Source organism: Haliotis asinina, chromosome 15 (genome assembly GCF_037392515.1).
Source record: "Haliotis asinina isolate JCU_RB_2024 chromosome 15, JCU_Hal_asi_v2, whole genome shotgun sequence".
In the NCBI taxonomy this organism is placed as follows: domain Eukaryota; kingdom Metazoa; phylum Mollusca; class Gastropoda; order Lepetellida; family Haliotidae; genus Haliotis; species Haliotis asinina.
Genome location: NC_090294.1, coordinates 34,889,422 through 34,911,578, shown reverse-complemented (window position 1 = coordinate 34,911,578; position 22,157 = coordinate 34,889,422). Strand labels below are relative to the sequence as shown.

Sequence of the window (22,157 nt, the reverse complement as noted above, 5' to 3'; positions counted from 1 at the left end):
TCCTCAACACACGGGTTTGGTTGGGGTATATGTATCAATATATATGCCCAGGTATTTGTTCTGTCGTGATTCCCAGATATTTCCAGTGCTAGGATTCCCAAGTAGACTTGATTCCCAAGTGTTTGTAGTGCCATGATTCCAATTTGCAAGGTATTTGTAGTGGTGGGATTTCATGGTATTTGTAGTGTGATTATACAATAATATGTGTAGTGCAGGGATTCCGAGATATTTGTAGTGTTGGGATTCCGAACTCCTTGTAGTGTCCTGATTACCAGGTATTTGCTGTGTTGGGGTGCCATGGTATTTATACTGTACAGGATTCCGGATATTTGTAGTGTCGGGATTCCATAGTTTTTTCAGTGTAGTGATTCCATGGTACTTTTAGTGTCACAAGATTCTGTTAGTCGTAGTGCCGCGATGACAGGGCGAGCGCAGTGTTGCTGCTACTGGCTGTGTTTGGCGGTTCAGTGGCATTTGTTGTGTTGGGGTTTCAGGAGCCTTTATGTAACAGTAATGTTGACTCTTCAAGAATTTGTGACAAGGACAAACTTACGAAATGCGATGGTGAAAGTAAGGTATGAGTGGGTGAGTATGTTACGTATGTTAAGTCCGGTAATATCAAGGCGTGTTGGGTCTTATTTGCGATACTTTCATGTGTAAATATGATAATGAAAGGATATGCCGTGTGCCTACAAGGTATGTATCACGCAAATAAGTTCATAAGACATCTCGATGCCAGTCTGCCGACAGTGTCGACTCATAATATCAGTGTAGTGCCTGTGAATACACTACACGTGATTGCAACATTTACAAAACTGAACAACATCCAGTATACTTGGAGAATGACTATATTTCAAATCAGATACTGTCAGTCGTATAAAATGAGGGAAGCAAGTTACCGGAGTATATTTCCCCTATTTAATTCACCTTCTCTTAAACTTCGCCTAATCAATCTCTTCTCACGGCTGAGGCTCACTTGGTGGATCTGCCGAAGCAAAGTGCAGTTACTTGAATTGATGTCATCATCTTATGTCTGCACTCCAAACGTCAAGTTGAGCTTTTGACTCTTGCTTGAAACGTCTTGCTCTATGGCTTCGAGAGTAGATAGTTTGAGGAGACACCGCGAGGTGGCACTTCTATACTCTCGTTCTACCTACACGATAGATGGTAAGATGTGTTTGTTTGGGGCATTATGACTTTTGAGATTCCATTTTGAGTGATAAAATGACTAATGTGCGGTAGGTTTAAGTACGCATTTCTTAATGAATATTTTAAAGGCTGTGATACTCTGGTTAATGCGACTGAAACTGAGCCCCTGCCTTTAATGTACTCCCATTCCAGATCCTCAAAAGATGTATTATGTCAGTTGAGGAATTAAGTTAAAAAAGAAAATTGTACATACTTTGTAAATAATCGTTTTGAAACTGATTACATGTCCATGTCTAATTACCATTATGATCAAGTGTTTAAGTAGACTTCAACACCAGCAACACACGATAAACATCTTCCTTTAAAATTACGGATGTCTACTCGCCTACACCAGTTTGTTATCCCGTGAAAGTGAAATACTCTCAAATACAGACTGTAACATATTGATTTGATGATTGAAAGTACTTCTATTTCCAGGAATGACTTTATTAATATGCATAACAGGGCAAACCAAGACACACGGGTCTTCTCGGCCTATGGTCTTCTTCTTCTGAAGACGAAGGACTATTTCAATGACACATACTTACTGTAGATGAAGTATAGCTGGAAATCACGCAATATCAGGAACTGATCCCTTCATTGGTGCCATCGCTTCAGTTGTTCCAGCAAAAACAACAAATGTCTATCTGTCAACTTGTCACGAAAAATGGATCTGGAGGATACAGAATAATCTAGTTTCAGGGTTAATACCATATGGAAATCTGATTTCTCTTAAACATTTATACAAAACTGTTCGCATGAAAAAAGAGTAATATGGATTTATTCTCTGTTGAAGTACCTCACTTTGACTACGTTGTTTCATACTGAATATCATGATATCTACGAAATACAGAGGAGATAAATAAATCCCAGTTGGAATAACTGCAACTAGTCAGTCAATATGGGTTCGCTTCTTTAACCGACTACCAGCTTACTTGCAAAATTTAAATTTATGGTTACAGATGCCGATAACAAGACGAGGACAATAGGAGAAGCGAGGAGAAGACAACATATTCTACATTGATTTAGAAGAGCAGTGGATAACCAGTTCTTTGTTATTGCGAATTATCAGATTTCGTATCAAATATTAAAACTACATTTTGTTCATTTCACCACTTGCAACTTTCGCTACCGGTAAGAATAAATCCTCTCTCAGAAGGCTAATATTTTGTAGGTTTCCATTTGAACTTGAGTGTGCGACCGAAGTTAATTTTCATTGGATATAAAAAAACAAGAAGGCCCCAAAACGTATTATTGACGTCATGGTCCAACGGGATGCGGTCTCTACATACAGACCGTACGGACGTGGTGGTGAGGTGGTCCAAATGACCGTCTTCTCTACATCCAGAACGTACAGACATCATGGCGAGGTGGTCCAACGGGAAAGAGGTTTCTGCATCCAGAAGGTATTAAGTCATGTTCTGCCTGTATACATATTTTAGAGGTTGGGTAATGAACCCTTTTGCCATATGGCCCTAACCAGCAGTGACATATTCTGAGGCAAATGAAGATCAATAAAATATTTTAACGAAACTGAAAACAATATGAACTCGATGAACCACTATTCTTTAATCAAAGTTTTCATTCATCTATCGCTCTTTCGTTTTCTACCATTTTTGTCCAATTACAGTTATGTGAAAAAAATTTGGATAGGTTACCAAACATAGATTTCCAAGTAACGTGCATTCTTCTGCTCAAAATGTTTGTGACACAGATTGTTCGTACAAGTTAAATGCTGAAAGATCTTACATCGAAAGTAGTCAATCCCAGATGCGAATTCCTCACAGTGCCATCCCGCAAACAACTACAGGGAAAACTCCCCACGACCACTGAAGTCGTAACGGAAAGCAATTTAAAGTCTTTTGGCGGTGATAAATGTGTCAAAGAAAAACAGACGACCTGCCTGATTTATGCTTAAGCAATTGATAAACGGCAATTGTATGGAGGGAGCGAAGAAATCAGCCTGAAATGAGAGGAATAGGGGAGAGAAAATGAGAGGAGGCCAGGGGGAGATGAAATGGGTAAACGTTCCGGGAGCAGACGATACACTGGGCGTCGGAAGAGGGGACTGGGGAAAGACGGTGGGATGTTGAGAAAAACCACCATCCGTCTCTGTGGGAGGTAAATGGGCACTGGAAGGTACACAAGGCTGTATGTGGAGCTCAATTGTTCGGTTTATCAAGAAATGTGTTCGAGGCCGACTCCGCGAGGTTTTGCGGGAACTGACTTAGCGCCTCTCGGATTTATCAAAGTCATTAGACAGAGTAATTACACAGTCTGCCTGGTCAGCTTAGACAAAGTAGCGCCACTTTGAAATCACATAAAGGTCATTGTTGGTTTCGTCTGTGTTTTCACTGATAATATATTAATGTTGATATCACCCCATACATTTATCACTATTACGATTAAAGGAAGTATTTGCTGAAAAATACTCGTCTTCCACTATTGTGAACAGTCCCTGTGCAGTGCAAATTATACTTATATTAATGATGATAACAAACGTAATTATATGAACATTTTACTGTTCTAAAATAATACGAGGAAATAGTTTTATATGCAGGGATAGGTTCAATATTTAAACAGAGCGACGGGAATTTCAGAAAATACCAAAGGATTTATGTTGAAAGTTTCTGAATTTCCATTCAACCAAAGTTTTGAATATTCAAATATAAATATTTTATATATTTCTCATTAGGATGTGGAAGATTTGTGGGTAGCCATGAATGTTAAAATCAGAGCAGATACGGACAAGGCATACCAGGAAGAAATAATTAACATCGTAATCGACAATAATTGGCCAAACTGGAGGCATCTAGCCAGCGTGTAACGGAGGCAAGAAATGGAGTTCATGCATATTCATGAGATGGTCACTAACTTAGCAAGTCCTTGAGACTTGTTGGCTGTTTACACACACTGTAGGAGGTCTCACGCCGTTCTACGAGAGAAGCGTGCTGATTGGCTGACGCCAGGAGTACGTGGGTTTGTCATTGCAAGATTCGTTCATGATAAGTGATCGTCCTGCACGATATCAGAGCCGTCAGTTGCCTCTTACAAACATCACAGAGACTGTGTGTGCATCCAAAAGACTAACAACTCCTTGGATTTTGTAAAATGTACTCCAATTATTCTAACTTTTCCGTGAAGACTCTGCTGAGCGGAGTAGGAGAAAATCACTTGGACTATCAGGCAATGAATTTCCCAATGCCGACTGCTAATTTTCCATTCGAGACGCAAAGATCTTGCGATCAACTACAGATGAATAATTACGCGTCTTGTATCTATGGAAGTCCGGCTTCTCCAACTCTAGATCACATCCAGCCGACTTACACCACCCTGCCGTGCGGCTCCCCCGGGACTGCGCTGGGTGCCGGGCCACCCCCTACAGCAAAAGACTTCGACACTGTCATCCACACCCCGCCAACACCCTGTATCGACGACGACAGCGTCGACACAAAACGTAAGTAAAAGAGGGCTTTGAGAGACTAAGCGATACTTAAGATTCTACTTAGAGACTTCTAGTAGAAATCCACATCTCCTTGTATGTGTTCATTTCATATGATATCATTCAATTCATTTGGATGAGTTGAAGAGGTCCTTAGGTAGAGGGGGTAGAGATGTCTGCAGTTGGGTTCATGCTTGTCTGTTCTGTTTGTTGCCTGTGTGTACTACTTTGAGTATACCCTCAACATCAGGAATGTCGCCTGTTGGAATTAAGTAGATACAGACATATCACCAGATGAACTTCGGGTTAACGTACCTTTGTTTAGCATTAAAACTCCGCACCCTAGCCAGTTAATCTCACTACAGAAGATCGACAGGACGGATGTTACAGGATCAGCCTCCCAACACCGGGGTCTCCCCGAACGGATTATCCGGTTGTATATCAAGCCTCGTGGGTACCTGGTCCATGGTGAGCAACCGTTTTGTCCACACGATTCGGCACTTACTATTCGGTGTTAGTTTACAGACATTTGCAACAATGTATCGTAAAAGAAGAAAACTGGTCATGTGATTGTAACAGTATGATGTCCGCATTTCACATATTCCATTGAACATCCTGTTGTAAAAATGTATGTTATAGGATTATTAATGGCAGCCAGTTACTCCCATATATTGTCTTGCTAGCTAACAGCGCAAAAGCTAGCTCGTCATGTTATGAACAACGGCGGAATCAGGTTTGACTCAGATGATGTGCCTCCACTAATGTTTCAATTATTGTTTAACACATAACGTTATACTTCTTACTTCCTAATTAACACGTCAGTGAGAATGAACAATATTTTAACAACAATCTGATTCATACAATTACCGCGTTAGTTACGCCTTCCTCTTCAACATTTTTTCACACCAAATCATTGTACCCTACAATTTTTGACACGCGAATAGTTAACCATTTCCGAAATCATCGAAAACAATGTCCTTGTGCCCTTGTGATGTTAAACATTAATACTTATGAATGCTAGATCACCTCAAAATAATATTATATAGTCTAATTAAAAACAGATATAAACTTCCTACAAATATTTGTTAAAAACTAAACCGAGAATCCCTTTATTCAGTTTGCACACAATTACGTTTTACAACCGACTGCCAGGAATCCTATACCGCGAAAGGAGATAAAAAAAATAAGATTGAAAACAGAAAGGAAAAAAAGACAAGAAAATTTGAGCAGGTTCTTGCATATCTTGTTTACACTGACTTCATCTCATTAACTGCAAACAATATTTCCATATGTCATTTAGTTCCTTTTCACACCCTTGGGAAAACACACGCTCTCCGACGCTATGAAATGAAATTTAATTTGCTTCTCCGGCGAAGGCAATAGAAGGTAGCTCTTGAAAAATAGCAGACGACCCAGTATCTGGATGACTATCGCTTCTCTGGGCCAAAAATGAAGGAACTATCTGATGAAGAAACTTCAAACGGACTGATCGTTCTTATCCTACAATTATATTCTCAACATATCGTCTGTGTATGGAACGAACCCCTCTCTGCCTTTCTGCCACCCAGAGACTAAGTTTATATACAAAGCTGTTAGAACTATCGTCTGCTCCCCGGGACGCAGACGACACAAAACCTGTTCGCGCCATTATCCGTACTAAACGGATTCCACGAATGATATGTAAGGTTTTCGGAGGAGCCATAACCCCAATGTGTATTTTCCTCTATCAACAATCCAATTAGCCAAATTCATAATAATACCCCCCTTCGTAACCCGGCTAGTACTTAATGAATGTCCACAAGGAATACTCGTCAGCAGCCGAAGACTGGGGCAGGGTTTCCTACCCACATCACTCCCTTCCTGAGTCGGTAGATCTAAATTGGGCGGTCCCCCATGCCACGGCTTGATTATTATTCCTGTCATGGTTTATAGCCCCTAAGGATCTGTTCATTAATTTATAATACACAGATCCGCCGATGATAGTGATGAAGCAATGGGCTTCTTGACTACTTATCGTGACTTATTGCTTGCAAAGACCACCATCCGCACAGCGCCTAACTTAGCAGGATTCATTGTGTCTTCTTGTCTTATCCGTCCTGTCATTTGATGGTATAACGACTATATACCCTTTAACCAAATCTTGGCAAGGATGTGGTGACACCAGCCAGTTTCGAAAACTTTAAACCATTTTAACTTCCGTGTTTTTCGGTCTACATGAGCGCATGTGTGACGTGATTAGACTGGAAATGTAATTGCATCTGCAAAAGTATCCTTTGTGTTTTTTGTGATTGAAATAACTGATCATTCATATTTTTACCCAAAAAATATTTTAATAAAAACGCTCCCTGAATACTATCCCAGACTAATAAAGAGAGATTGTAGCGCAGATCCACACTGACGGAATATCACACCACCTTCCGATATAAACGTTCAAATGAGATGCGTTTTCCTTTTGTCGTTTACAAGGAAACAATTGGCCGATATATACTGCTTAAGTCATCATGGATCATATCCTTTGCTGTATTGTCCTAGTCTAGAATTGTCAGAGATCATTGACAAATGTTAGATTTTGGCATGGCCTGGGTCTTCCTTCATTTAGAGGACACTTCAAAATCTATTTTCCTTTCGGAAACGCCTGTTTCAAATTTAGAATCCAGAGAGTAAGAATTCTTGTTGGAGAAGAGTTAGGTAATTATCGATTGCAAACAGTACATATTTATCTCTCTCTCTCTCTCTCTCTCTCTCTCTCTCTCTTAGTGTGTGTGTGTGTTCGTCGAGAACGATACTTGTTGATATATGATGTTAGACTGTATTGCACATTTCCATTCACCTGGAAAAATTCATTTGCTGCGTTCTCTCTATCTCTCTACAACTAACTCTTTTCCTCTCTCTTTCTCTCAATTACATTATATTGTTCATTTCAATAAATCTGTGATGCAAAACATACGCGATACATACAAACTGGAGACAAATTATAAGCGTGCTAATTTAAATTGATATTGTATATATTATTCAGATATCATACATGTATATCATTTCTACGGTAGACCTGATGTCTACCTTCTCTTCATTTGTTTCTTATTTCCTTCTTGCAATTTAGAGGTTAAAGAATACGAGAAGGATAAAGTAAATATCTGGTTCACCTCTGTCATTTAATAATTATATATGACAACTCTATTCCCACTCGCATACTATTTCAACTAAAGGAAAACATATTTGTCATAACAATAAATACAACATATTAATGTAAACGAGTGAAAAAGTATCGAACGTTTAATTTAGTTGAATTCTTCAAGAAATTGTAATCGTGAGGTACAGCCCAACTCTTCTAATTTTCGCCGAGCGCGCGTGCTTCACGTGCAACACGCACTTGCAGTAATTTACATTAGGACGTGTGTGGCATTTAAGTACAGCGGTGATCGTTTCACCAGACACAAGCATGCAAATGGTAGGAATTTTGAAAGGGTGAAACCGCCGTAGTTTTGTATATATCAAACTTGTAAATACAATGTGAATTACTGTGTAAACGTCTGTCCTTCACTGTTCTTACAAAACAAATACAGATTCGGACATCCTTGTTCGTTTTGGACTATTTCATAGTTTATTTATTAAGTTCAGGTTACTAATCAGCTAGTCATGTATTGCTAGTAAATAGTAAATAACAGTAAATATCGAAATTTCGACGCCGAAATATTTGTTCGTCTATGAAGCAGGACTATGTTTTGAATATTTTGAATGCAAACATGATACGTGTTATAATTCAGCGTTAGATATAAAACGTGCTGTTTTATTTATTTTGTTTCATTAAACTGATATTAAAAATACTTTAACTTATTGCCTAAAATGTTTAACGATAGCAGTGAGGTGTTGTAAGTGTCTGCAAGTAAAGTACACATACGTTAACATGCAGACATGTGTGGATTAAATACAGAGCCACTTTGAAATAAGACATTGCTAATTGTTGAGACAAAACTCTGAAAGTGACACGAGTTAAAACAACTAGTCCCCACATGCAAGTTGAAAAAAAGTTTTAGGAATGAGGTTTTAACCAAGGAATGAGGTTTTAACCAGCTACTGTTGGCTGATATCTGTCTTTGACACGTTCATGGTCATTTAAATGATCGGCATTTCGAAAGGCATCCATATGGCCGTGAAATACTTTAATTACCCATGGCATTGTGTGAGAACTGCATAATGTTGGCAGTGTATAAAGGTTTGGTACTTTAACAACAATATAATGTAGATATATGTGTTGTTATGTTTTTCAAATCATATGTCACTTTGGATATTACTACTAACAGGCAATAAATGATGTGTTAACTTGGGGGCGCAAATCGTGTAAAATTAATTGTTCAAATCAACTATCCACTGGTTTACTGGTTACCTTATACTGACACTGAATTCCCCATTACAAGACCAAAGCTACTCTTCCGATCCCACATTCGCATCCCATGTCATATTCCTTTCCGTGTGGTTAAAAGTGATCGAAAATTCGTTTCGACATATTAAGAATATTTAAGAATATATATATTTTTAATACTAATATTCAAACTGAAAACAACGATATGTGTTTAATATGAACATCCCCTGGTGAATACACTCATTCATCCCGCATAACTTTTTAAAATAAAACTTCAAAACCATTTCACCCCCGAGACAGCCCTCTTCCCCTGGAGACCCCAAGTCAACGTCAACGTTCCTCCAATCAGGTTTGCACCGAGTTACATTCTGGAAGAGTAAGCTATATGTCATCCCATTAAAGTTGGAAGCAGAAAGAAATTGGTGCCGTATGTTCTTCCATCATGGGTTAGTTGGCGCATTTTTATGGCTGGGAGCTTTGCAACTTACACGAGAAACGGATCAGCAATTATGATCTTATTTTGATCGCTTTTCCTACTTAATTTGATGGATAGCTACGCCGAAATTGGGAACAGCTTTTAACTTCCGTGAAAAATATCCAGCGTTAATATAGAAAGTAGTTTAGAATATTTCTTTCGTCTTTATGCTGAGGAAGTGTTCACATCTTAGAAGTACAGCCATGGATTTGATTAGGATGGACGAAGTTTGGGTTTATGACTGACAAGTGTGATATGTGCATGACTGATGTAATCGACACGAGAAATACATATCTATATGCACCGTCGTTGTTTGCGATATTGATAGCTGATGGTCAATATACATTAACTGAACCGATACGGAGTATACCAGTACATGATTTTATATTCATTACAATGACCGGTATATTATATCTGTTCTGAAATAGCTACCTGTTGAAGTCTCCAACACGGACATCCCTGTCAGTGAGGTGAAATCGACATAAAATGAACACGTGTCAGTACTATTGTGTGGTTTCCTGTCTGCCTCTGTGTAGTAGAGCTATGCACAAGGAAATGTGATAATTAAGCACAAATTACCCTATTTGACTTACCTGCGCACAGAGATTTTTTCCACACACAAATGGTCAGCAATCAACGGTACTCATTTAGTTTCTAACTTTGTGAATCAAAACCTACTTAAACCCACATTTCTGTAAACCTCTGATTGAAACAACATACGGGTACGGGTGTACTATTAATGCATCAAATGAAAATTTCTATAAGTGAAATTATTTTTTTAAAAATTATTATTGCCCCTTAAAGTAAACAGACGATCAATGGACGTTGTGGCTAACTAACTGCCAGTTTAATAGCCTCGGAAGTGTCCTTGTCAACCTGATTATAATTAACAGATAGATATTTCAGTACATGGTTATGCTATCATCTGCTGAGGTATCAATCATTCAACACAACCTCCAGTTATGCCGCTTATTGAGTACAGGGGCGCTTCATTATGTTTTCGTCTCCCTAATCACATTGAGCACTGTCCCAATTTAGATACATGCCGTGTCTACCTTGTTTAGAAGTAAAACGTTTAAATTATAACTGAAGTTTAAAAACGTTTCAATTACGCCTTAACAAGCACAACATGCAATAAAACCATCAGAAACTTTTACTCTTGATTTTATGAGAAACGTTTGGCGCTGGTGCTAGAGTAAAAAGTGTTGGGCAATGACGGGATGCCACGGCTATTCTGGCACGGTTTAGAAGAAATGTACAAATTAAATTCTACTATCTATATTAATTAATTTAAATAATTGCATTTATAAAGTTCTAAACTGAATGACTGACACAATGACATAATTTCAATCTCTGTTGGACAGACATTTGTGTCGTTGGGCGATAAATCGAATGCCTTGCTTACTGAACCTGTTTAGAAAGAATTATAACAGTACTATAATTTACACGTATTTGCCACTATTGTAAGTTTTTAGTGTATCGCCGAACTATAAGCGTTTCCGCTCCTGATAACACCCCTGGTCACCAGCGTGAGAGTCTACAGCGACGTAAACCCATCGTAAGTTCGTTTATGATTCTGACAGTTCTGTTGATAACAATCGTGGGATACCACAGGGTTATCGTGCCCGCGAAATCGACAGTGCGCGAGGTGGCCAAATTTAATATATTTTTGAGATAACTTCTGCTTTCGAGTGGTATCTAGTATCCTATATAACCTCAATTCATCAAACTAACCTCTAGTATATACAGTATTAAACAGTTTGATAAATGTTACGACTTGGAATGTCCGCTGTACGGACGGGCAGGCACTGGGAACTGGAAGTATTTTTCAGTTAGCAAGCCACTGATAATGTTTTAAAGATAGTTCAAATTTATGTGGTATATTTTTCACGAATGGGCGGTTCTGTTTCAATCTACATCAGCATAGTCATGCTTAAATTCTAATTTGGAACTATGTATCAGATACTTTTAGGATATTGTCATAATTAAATCACATGACTTGGGACACTTGCTTCCCATAATTGAAATCGACATTACACAGCGCCGCCTATGTGTCAGCACTCTTGTCAATTTCACAAGTCAAGTGATTTACAAATAAACGTTTCACGTGCAAATAACCCTTTGAGTAGAGGGATAATCACCAGATAAATCACGTGCTTGGTAACACCTTGAAAAGGGGGAATGAAGTATTGGACACGAGGATAGGACAAATGATGTTTGATTTTGTCCAAAGAAATTTTGTCCTATGGGATTTTGTCGGGGTCGGATTTTGTCCCGTTGGGATATTATCCGTTCTTGGAGACTGGGATGTATGGACTCGTGAATTAGGGTTGGGCACGGGGGAATGAGTGAGTGAGTGAGTGAGTTTGGTTTTACGCCGCTTTTAGCAATATTCCAGCGATATCACGGCGGGGGACACCAGAAAATGGGCCTCACACGTTGTACCCATGTGGGGAATCGAACCCGGGTCTTCGGCGTGACGATCGAATGCTTTAACCACTAGGCTACCCCACCGCCCCCGGGGGAATGATGATGATGATGATGATGATGGGTGTCATTCTAACGTCCACAACGTCCAAAGCCCGATCTGTTGAACTGATTTCCGTTGGTTCGCTATTAATACGACCTGACGTGGGCATCACCGACAATGTTATTACCACACCCTTTCCACATATATATCAAAAGTCGCTATTTGCCTGAATTACTGCCAGTGAATTACACTCATCTTCAGCCCTGTATAGAGACAATGACGACCTTCTATGGGTTTTGCTCATACTTGTATCAAATGTCGATGTCGCCCAACAAAACTTTTGTTTGTACCCCGTAAAATATATATCCCCCGAGTTAAGACGACTTTATCTACATTAGCATTATTGTGTGAGTCCTTAACACGATGTGGTTCTAATTGAACCCTTTAAGTGCCATGTCACGATGTTTGATGTTCACAGAGGCCGGCCCGGCAACCGCTAGATACTCCGGGTAGGCACCCCCTAAGACAAGACAGTACAAGCCGGAGTAATCCTTCAAGTGGATGTCCAACCCGTTCAATCAGAGATTAGGGGCTTGGATTACCTTTACAACCACTTTACAGTAATGGATCCGTCGACTTGACCTGATCTTATGTAAATGTTAGGAAAGCCCTATGTTGTGTGGTCGCATCGTGACGACAAAGCGTTCTTTTCAAAACTTGGCTTTGTTTAGCACTTTTCTAGCAAATAATCAGTCAATTGTTGTCTCAGTACAATGCACAAAATATCGCAACGTGTCTATGGAATATACTCAACGATTGTACTGGACGAAATTTCACTATTCGACATCAGAACAATTTCAAATGTTAATACGCCCGTATACGATCCGCGAGAAGGGTATTGTATTAAACATCGTAAAGTACAAAGCGACTGGTGGGATGAGGGTCGGGGGCGGGGAGGGGGAGTCAGAGTTTGCACACGCCTAAAACCGCGGACAAGGAAGAAACCATCAAACACCGCATTTTCGTTTTCGGAAAATCCGAACGGTTTCACTTTTGTTGGTTTGTGGTTTCTCCCGTAAACATGGACGCAAGGGTTGTAACTTCACATTGGAGCGGATTGTGATCAGCGGCATCCTCTGGAGTTTCTCGTTGTTTCTGCTGCCTGTCTGTATTTACACCTTGCGTCAGCAGTAGCCGATACACCGCTCTTATGCGACAACAATTTAAACAATAAAATAATTGTAGTTGTAGTTTAGTATTAACCGAATTTGTCCAGTGTTATGATGGAATTTCCATGAATCAAATAACATACATTACATATCCGAGTTGTGAAAAACATAATTGAGGCTTCATTGTGCATGTATGTAGATGAATGTACATTGAGGAAACGGAGGCCAGCAGATAGGAATATTGCGAGTCATTCCAAACAATGTATAATTGCTCTTGAATAGTCAGTTTCTGACACTCTTGCCGACGGGTTACATTATATAATATCCGGCCCAGCAAATTAATGTGTTTCATGATTCAAGAACGTTATTCATCTCCCGGGGTAATATGTCCTGCAATACATTTTCCTAATTAGGGAAGCCATTTGTAAGCGTGGGAGTTTATGATATGAACAGCTTAAATGTTATCAAATTTGAAAAGTGTAATTCCTTTCTGTTTCTTTAACAATACAGTTATGAGATCATGTTCACATGTAACCGTTGCTTCCGCTCATGTCCCGCTAAAATACACCCACGGAGAAAAACGTCTGAAATAATTCATGTAGTTCTTTAAGTCTGTTTTGTTTATATTTCATGAAAACAGAAATGTATTGGAGCCTACCAGTTCTAATCATCGCTAGGTCTGTTTTGCAAAGAATAAAATGAAAAGGCTAAAATGCCTGCTTAATTTACCAGCTGAAGTGTGACGATGGAGTGACAAGTGTGAATTACTAAATCATCACAGCATATCGATGTAACAGAGAACACCTTCTCATATATGCTGGGACAGGCCATGTTCATTGTGTTTCATTTACTCCTCTCAATACATCGATTACAATTTGAAGGACATGTTAGGCTGAATAAAAAGTGAAACGTTTCTCTGGCATCGGCGCGTCACTTTATTTGTGCACGTAACAACATTTTATTGCCATTAAAAAATAATAATTTTGACTTTGCTGCGTCCCGATCATCTGTTCTGTCCACTATAGAATGAGTGTCTGTAAGAACGAGTGTGACTTAATCGACAACACATTCATTAACACATGCTGCATGTTCCAGGCCGTATTTCTGAGAGAAATGTGTCCCTCCCTCGTCACTTTTCACATAAAAAATTTAAAGAAAAGTCCAACTGCCCTCGTCTCTTTGAAAAAAAATGTAAGAAACATTACATATCTTTTTTTATGCAGCCTTACACTGGTACATAGCTGTGCGTATCCACGTAGAGGAAGAGTGAGTGACTTCCCACGTTTATAGTTCTGACCATGGACGTTAAACCACGGATATGTTCTGTTGCAATGTTTGCGTTTGTGATGGGAACTATGCTAAACCTTGTTATCCTACTGCATTCTTTCTCTGTAGTTTGATCGCAGCAGTGTGCTAAATGTAAAGTCGCTGCTGTTAGCGTCACTAGTGAACTTGATATACACACATCATCATAGCTGCAACCTACAACTTGATACTTGCATAGATGTTACTGCAACCTACAACTTGATACAAGTATCGTTATAACTGCAACCTACAACTTGATACAAGTATCGTTATAACTGCAACCTACAACTTGATACAAGTATCGTTATAACTGCAACCTACGGACTAATTCGTGTATCGTTGTAACTACAACCTGATTTATGTATGGTTGTAACTACAACTTACAACCTGTGTCATGCATGGCTGTAACTGCCAACCACCTGATTCCTGTATGGTTGTCACCGCAACCTACAACCTGATTCATGTATGGTTGTCACTTCAACCTGATTCAGGTATGGTTGTCACTTCAACCTGATTCATGTATGGTTGTCACTTCAACCTGATTCATGTATGGTTTTCACTGCAATCTACAACCTGATTCATGTATGGTTGTCACTTCAACCTGATTCATGTATGGTTTTCACTGCAATCTACAACCTGATTCATGAATGTTGTCACTGCAACCTACAACCTGATTTATGTATGGTCGTCACTTCAAACTGATTCATGTATGGTTTTCACTGCAATCTACAACCTGATTCATGAATTGTCACTGCAACCTACAACCTGATTTATGTATGGTTGTCACTTCAAACTGGTTCATGTATGGTTGTCACTGCAATCTACAACCTGATTTATGTATGGTTGCCACTTCAAACTGATTCATGTATGGTTGTCACTGCAACTCAGCGCTGGTATGTGATATTTACACAGTTCATTATTGACATCTCACATCAATTACTGACCATCTTCTGACAGGAAGATTGTAAGCATATGCTGATCTTCTGACAGGAAGATTGTAAGCATATGCTGATCTTCTGACAGGATATATACCTAGACATTGTCTTAGTGCACAGTGAGTTATCAACAATACATGGTTTCCTATCAATGTGTGTGTGTATGTCGGTAGTGATTCACTGGGTCAACGCTTGTGGCGGGGTTGTGTGGCACGGCATCGCACCGTCGTCATCCGCCGGACAGTGGTCAGGATACGGTCACCAGCCTGGAGATGGCAGACACAGGCAAACCTTCAAAACAACCAATAGCTGAAATATTTCTCATGGGGAAATGAATAGGTTGCGGTTTATGCAGTGTTTCGTAAACGGGAAACCACGAATCTCTTTTTAAATCTGTCCATACCAGCACAACATACTGTCCAGTATAAACATGTTCAGGCCACGATTGTGTTAGTCAATAGTGAGTCGGATGTTAGGGCGTTAAGGTGCTTTTGTAGTGCGGTGATGGGTGAGACCGTCAGATCACACATGCTAACACTTGGCCCTATGTTATAATAGTATTTCTGTCTAAACGCATAATGGAAGGATCTGACACACGTTTAAAACTGATATTTTCTGGCGTTTTAATTTACTTCCATGATAGTTAATCTCTAATAATATTCCAACACTTATTCTTTAATAATCTTACAACTGACCTTGCAATATGTCCTAACCTAAGGGTATTAGTTCCGCCCTCTTCCTACCCATTCTTAGTTACAGTGGTTCATTCATTCAAGAGACAGTGTTTTCTGACTTACGTGTGAGTGATATTATGGATTTTCACCCGTTTAACCGTACCTGTATGCACACACTACTGAAATGAAGAAAGAAAGATTGAGTTAGACTGACCAATTATATCAGATCCGTGCTATGACGCAGTAGTGTATGGATACCTGGGGTAGGAGTACACACCACGCTTAGAAGCCTTACCGCACTGCTGTCGACTTTATAACTTTCACATATCCCAACTGGCTGGATGTGCTGAACTCGAGGTCACTTTGAACCAAAAGTTGGAAGTTTTTTCAAACATTTCATTGTTAATACCGAAAGTACTAGGTTCAGGCGGGAAATGCACATGCCGTGATCCACTGTCACACCTACAGCATGCAGTAAGCTTTGACTTTGTTGATAGGAGCGACGGGGTAGCCTAGTGGTTAAAGCGTTAGCTTGGCACGCTGTGGACCTCGATTCGATTCCCCACAATGGTTCAATGTGTGATGTACGTTTCTGATGATACTGTGGAAATATTTCTATAGGCGGCGTAAAACCCAGCTTACTCACTTACTCAGTATGTTGATGTCGGTTAACAGATGTATTAGTCAGGATGGACCAGTTTCAGCTTGAACACACTCGCCCTCGGAGTCAGCCGAGTCTCTGTGTGTGTGTGTGTGTGTGTGTGTGTGTGTGTGTGTGTGTGTGTGTGTGTGTGTGTGTGTGTGTGTGTGTGTGTGTGTGTGTGTGTGTGTGTGTGTGTGTGTGTTCGGTGAAGACAGCTAGGGGTACGATAAAATGCATTTGCTGCCACGTGACTTCTCCATGTTTAAGTGACCGCAAAGGTCAAATTTGTTGATTTTGAATAGTCAGATTACGATCACTAGCTTTGCTTTCTGAGAATTGTTTTTCAGGTTTTGAACCAAACTAACTATGAAATTCTAAAACCATGCATAAGCATTATTTCGGTGCTGACTTATCGTTTGTCTTTGACTTCCCCTACACCCACCCCACCCTAAAAAAATAGCAACAACAACAGCAGAAACAGGAACAGCAACAATACTAATACTATGAAATATACGACTAACAAAGCGGTTATGTTTCATTAGAATTTTTTAATTACGTCGAAATGTATGTCTGTCCGAAAGATATAATTCATAAACACAAATTTGCCCTTTTGTTTCTATTTCAAACATAAATATAGGCGTTGCCCTTGTATTGACAACCGTCTGTTTCCGGAAGCTATTGGCTTACAATGGTGCTAATCTCCGTTTCGGACGTTAGTGAACGTTGTCAGAGCGCACTTAATTGTATCTCTGTAGTGTAATTGTCTAGTAATTTCGTATTTCAAGTACCCGATCCGTTTTCATTAAAATGTACCAAATATAGAGAAGGCTAAACCCAGGCGACAGCTTCACTGAAACATCGTCTGTGTCACGTAACATGTCCAGCCCGACTTCTTGTATGATTCTGTGTGTCAACTGTCGATGTAAGGTTAACCCGGATGTCGCACTAACACAATGTGAGCGGTAACCAATGGTACCATCGTCATGACGTCACGCCATTGTGGTTAATTCTGAACCAGGAATTCATTGGCCAATCAAAATATGCGCTTTAAGTAGTAAAACGAATGTCTTTGGTCTCAGTTAAAAATTTCCGAATGTATATATGAACCACGACGTAAAATAAGTTGGAGAAATCACTCGAATCTGTACATTCCAGAAATAGAATGAAACTGCCCCCTCGTGGGTTCGTTAATTCTACGTCGGGAATAAACAGGTTTCCTGATTTCGACAATTCGATATGCGCAGGAATCGGCGCTATGAGCAGCTGATCAACTGATTGGATGTAGTACTACAAGAATTCTGTAGTATGTTTCAGCACTGGTCATTTAGTCGGCCTGCGTAGATGCCAGTAACCAGTGCATATAGCGTGTTTCAGTGCATGTCGCAATGCAAAGTTAGGAAGCATGACACCTATCTCACACACTTCCCTGATTACAAGCGGTGTTAAATATACACGTGAAATGGAATCCTTCCTACCCATAACCTCCATGGACTAGCTCGCAGTAACTTTTTAAAGTTTCGATGTTCAAGATCGACAGCGCCAGAATTGTCATGTGATGTTACACTGAACGTTTGTCATCTCTGTCACTTTGCAGTTGTCGCCCATTTTATATGCACCGTTGCTGTCTCAAACACAAAAGAATACGCATGTGTGTGCGCCCACGTCGCGATGTTGTTATAACGCAGGGCGATTTATTACGTATTGCCAAAAAATGACCTCTGACCTCATACGTCAACGGAGATGTGTTATCTGTGTTTTGTCGCTGCCCAGTTTCCACTACAGTGGTGGCAATATTCCTTATCATGTTTTCGTCATGGTAAAGGGGCGAGGTGAGACTCGAAAGGGCTAATGAACCGATTTCCGTTTCCGCTATATCCTATTACGTAGGTTCGCATAGGCCCGTCTGTTCTCATGCATCTCATTGAAATATACTTGGTAAAACATTTACACTTCTTTCTGAGAAGCAGGTGTAAAAATGATAGAGAATCTATTAAATTGAGCGTTCTGTGTTGAGTATCTCTCACAATTCCACGCTTTATTGGGTGTACTTCCGCTTTGACTGCGAGGAGTAATTATAACGCGTGGTTTACATAAGCTAGGGAACGACATGTGGGGACAACGTTTTGTGTACGACTGCTGCTGACGCTGGGAGGGGCGTCACTGTGATCACATCATATACATCAGCCACAGCAGCGAGGGTGGCCTCTCTCACACATACACTTACGAAAATTATGAGACTTTGAAAGTGGCAATGGTGGTTGGTATAATGGTGGTGCTGTCGATGTCGTGATGGTGTATCCCGAAGATAGAAAAAATGGAGGTGGAGACGATGGTTAGTTTGTGTTGGTCTTGCAGGTTGGAAATGATGGAGTTATAACTTAAATCAGGTTATTGTTGTCAGTGGATGGTAGTGGTGTTCATGTCTACTCTGGTGATGTATCAAAGACAGCATGGTTGTAGATGGTACTGATGCTGATAGTGTTGGTACTTTTGCATCGTACGTGATGTAGCTGCTGCCTTTGTAAAACACCCCGACATTTCCAAAACACATAGATAATGGATGTAGAAAAGGTATCCTAGTATTCTGGCAACTGTAACTAACATGGGCGTCTTTCTGCTTACAGCGACCCTGCCGTGTGTCGTGACGCAGTCCGGCTCCCCTGCCACGGCCTCCAGTCCCCCACGCCCCGAGGGGGAGAAGACGAAGACCCCCTCAACAAGCTCCGACTCTTCAGGAGAATGTCAACTTCTGAAACAAAGACAAAAGAGAAAACCACGGGTGCTATTTTCCCAGGCGCAAGTGTACGAGCTGGAACGACGGTTCAAACAGCAAAGGTATCTCTCCGCACCGGAACGGGAACAGTTAGCTTCCATGTTGAAACTTACATCAACCCAAGTTAAAATCTGGTTTCAGAACAGACGATACAAATGCAAAAGACAACGACAAGATAAAAGTTTGGAACTGTCAGCCATGCAACCCCCAAGGCGGGTTGCAGTGCCAGTACTTGTAAGGGATGGAAAGCCGTGCATGGGACAAAATATGACCCCTCCCTATTCTGCTCCGTACAATGTTAATCCATTTGCCTATTCATCACCCAGTTATAATACGGTCCCCAATCACATGGCCCAGGTCAACCAAATACAACAGAACGGATATGTCCAGCAGCCAATACACCAAGGCATTAGGGCGTGGTAGGGACGGGATCGTCTCAAAAGTAATGACTCATTATATGGCACTCTAAGGTGTCATTACCTTCTCAGGTAATTCAAAGCTTGAATCCAGCCCGATGATTCTTTGACTGCACAATTGTACATAAACTCCATACAGCGCCTTTGTGATGGAGTGTAAAGCTCGGGTCTGGCACTTCGGGCCGAGACATCGCAGACAATCAGCACCCTCGATAGGACTGTTCGACACTCGGATCCTTGAATCCATTTCCGGACGCCGTCGATTACGAACGCAGATACGCCAAGGGGACCCGGATTTGTCGCTCCAACGGGCAAATTTGTCTTTAAGAGAAGTGTCCTCTGATGAACTGCCAGATACTCCAGATATAGCACGTTATCATGTATGTCTGTGTAAAGGCGGCGTTACGTCTGTAATCAGTTGGTTCATGGTCTACTGTCTACGACCATCAGACTGGTCAACGCTACACGAGACCACTAGACAACTTAGAACGACGTCTACTTGTGATGTACGCGTTAGCTGTTTAGATCTCAGTAGCAACTACAGGGTATTTCTATCTTGAAACTAATTCTAAAGTACTTTCACCAGTCAGTGAGAACAGCGTTGACTCGTTTCACAATGTGTGAATAAGATGTACATGTTTGTGTATTATAGCTCATTATCATCTCATCCGAATAAATGTTTATTTATCAAGCGTGTGTTTGTGACACCTATTCTGCCCGTGTGATCAATGAACAGCGACGTTTGACAATCGGTCAAATACAGAAACATTGCTCGAAAATACGGTAGATTCTTAGTAAAAGTCAGTTACATATCGGCTGATAATTTCTTTTGCACTTTACGACTACTTTCCTTTAGTCTGAGAATAGTCGGTCGACATAACCTTATGTAAGTAAACTCGATATCAGTAGGTAGATAACGCTCTGTGGTAGTAGCTGAATATAGTTTTGTCACTACGTTCAATATGGCTTTGTTAGTAGGTCCAATATGGCGTCATGTTAGCACGTTCAGTACGGTGTTGTTTTGGTAGGTCCTGTATGGCGTTGTGTTAACAGGTTCAGTACGGTGTTGTTTTGGTAGGTCCTGTATGGCGTCATGTTAGCACGTTCAGTACAGTGTTGTTTTGGTAGGTCCTGTATGGCGTTGTGTTAACAGGTTCAGTACGGTGTTGTTTTGGTAGGTCCTGTATGGCGTCATGTTAGCACGTTCAGTACGGTGTTGTTTTGGTAGGTCCTGTATGGCGTCGTGTTAGCACGTTCAGTACGGTGTTGTTTTGGTAGATCCTGTATGGCGTCATGTTAGCACGTTCAGTACGGTGTTGTTTTGGTAGGTCCTGTATGGCGTTGTGTTAACAGTTCAGTATGACGTCATGCTAGTAGGTTCAATCTAAGGTTCAGTGTGCAGCAGGATCAATATAACGTTGTACTGGTATATTGAATATGGTTTTCTGGTAGTAGGTTCAATACGGCGTTATGTTAGCAGGTTGATTATGGCGTTATGCTAGTAAGGGCAATATGGTGGTGTGTTGGTATGTTAAATATAACGTTATTGAATATGATGTTGTGCTCGAAGGTTCAATATAGAATTGTGTTTGTAGGTTCAATATAGCATTGTTAGTAGATTCAACATAGCACTGTGTTAGTAGGCTCAACATAGCAGTGTGTTAGTAGGCTCAACATAGCAGTGTGTTAGCAGGTTCAGTGTGGCGTGACTTGAACATTTCTTTCTTAAAGCGAAACATGAAATAATACTCGTGCATGAACATCAAACACGCGCGAACACGCGGTACTCCTGGGAATCAGCTTGCCTGTAATGCAACTCACTGGATACGGTGGTAGACAGAAACAGAATATATATGGAACATATACTAGTATCAGTCGGGCACAGGGCGTGACAGCTCGAGTTCCGTATGCTGTCTGTTTATTACAGATCATAACGCTGGACAAGGACACCGGGTCAAAGTCCACAATCCGGTTTAACCGTTAGCTAGGACTCGTGGAGTCATTGAAAGGACGCGTGAAGAAAAACCCTGGTTGAGGGGCCAGCCACAGGCGAATACGGTCACAGTCAGCGGATGCTTTTCTCACGAGAATGCGTCAAAACACGAATATGTGCACGCCAAAATGATAAGTCAGATTTGGCCCAGCTAGGCCTTTGTACACATCACTGGCTCTTCGGCTCTTGTTATTCACGACACAATAAAAGCACACGCGGTACGAGCGTATACTAATACAGACAGACTTTAGCTGTGAAGAAAGTGGTGATGCATCCATATTGTATCCAAGGCTGAGCTAGATAAATTATAGTAT

The 22,157-nt window shown here is 40.5% G+C and overlaps 1 protein-coding gene across 1 annotated transcript in view; it reads left to right on the top strand.

The window, feature by feature from the left end:
- LOC137265261 (homeobox protein Nkx-2.3-like) overlaps window positions 1-20,541 on the top strand; it is a 54,699-nt gene extending 34,158 nt beyond the window's left edge. The window contains exons 2-4 of the mRNA XM_067800616.1: window positions 2,151-2,594; window positions 3,884-4,645; window positions 19,286-20,541. Of these exons, the coding sequence (XP_067656717.1) occupies window positions 4,300-4,645; window positions 19,286-19,857 (918 nt within the window). The 5' untranslated portion in view covers window positions 2,151-2,594; window positions 3,884-4,299 and the 3' untranslated portion in view covers window positions 19,858-20,541. The remainder of the gene's footprint in view (window positions 1-2,150; window positions 2,595-3,883; window positions 4,646-19,285) is intronic.
- The last annotated feature ends 1,616 nt before the right edge of the window (window positions 20,542-22,157 follow it).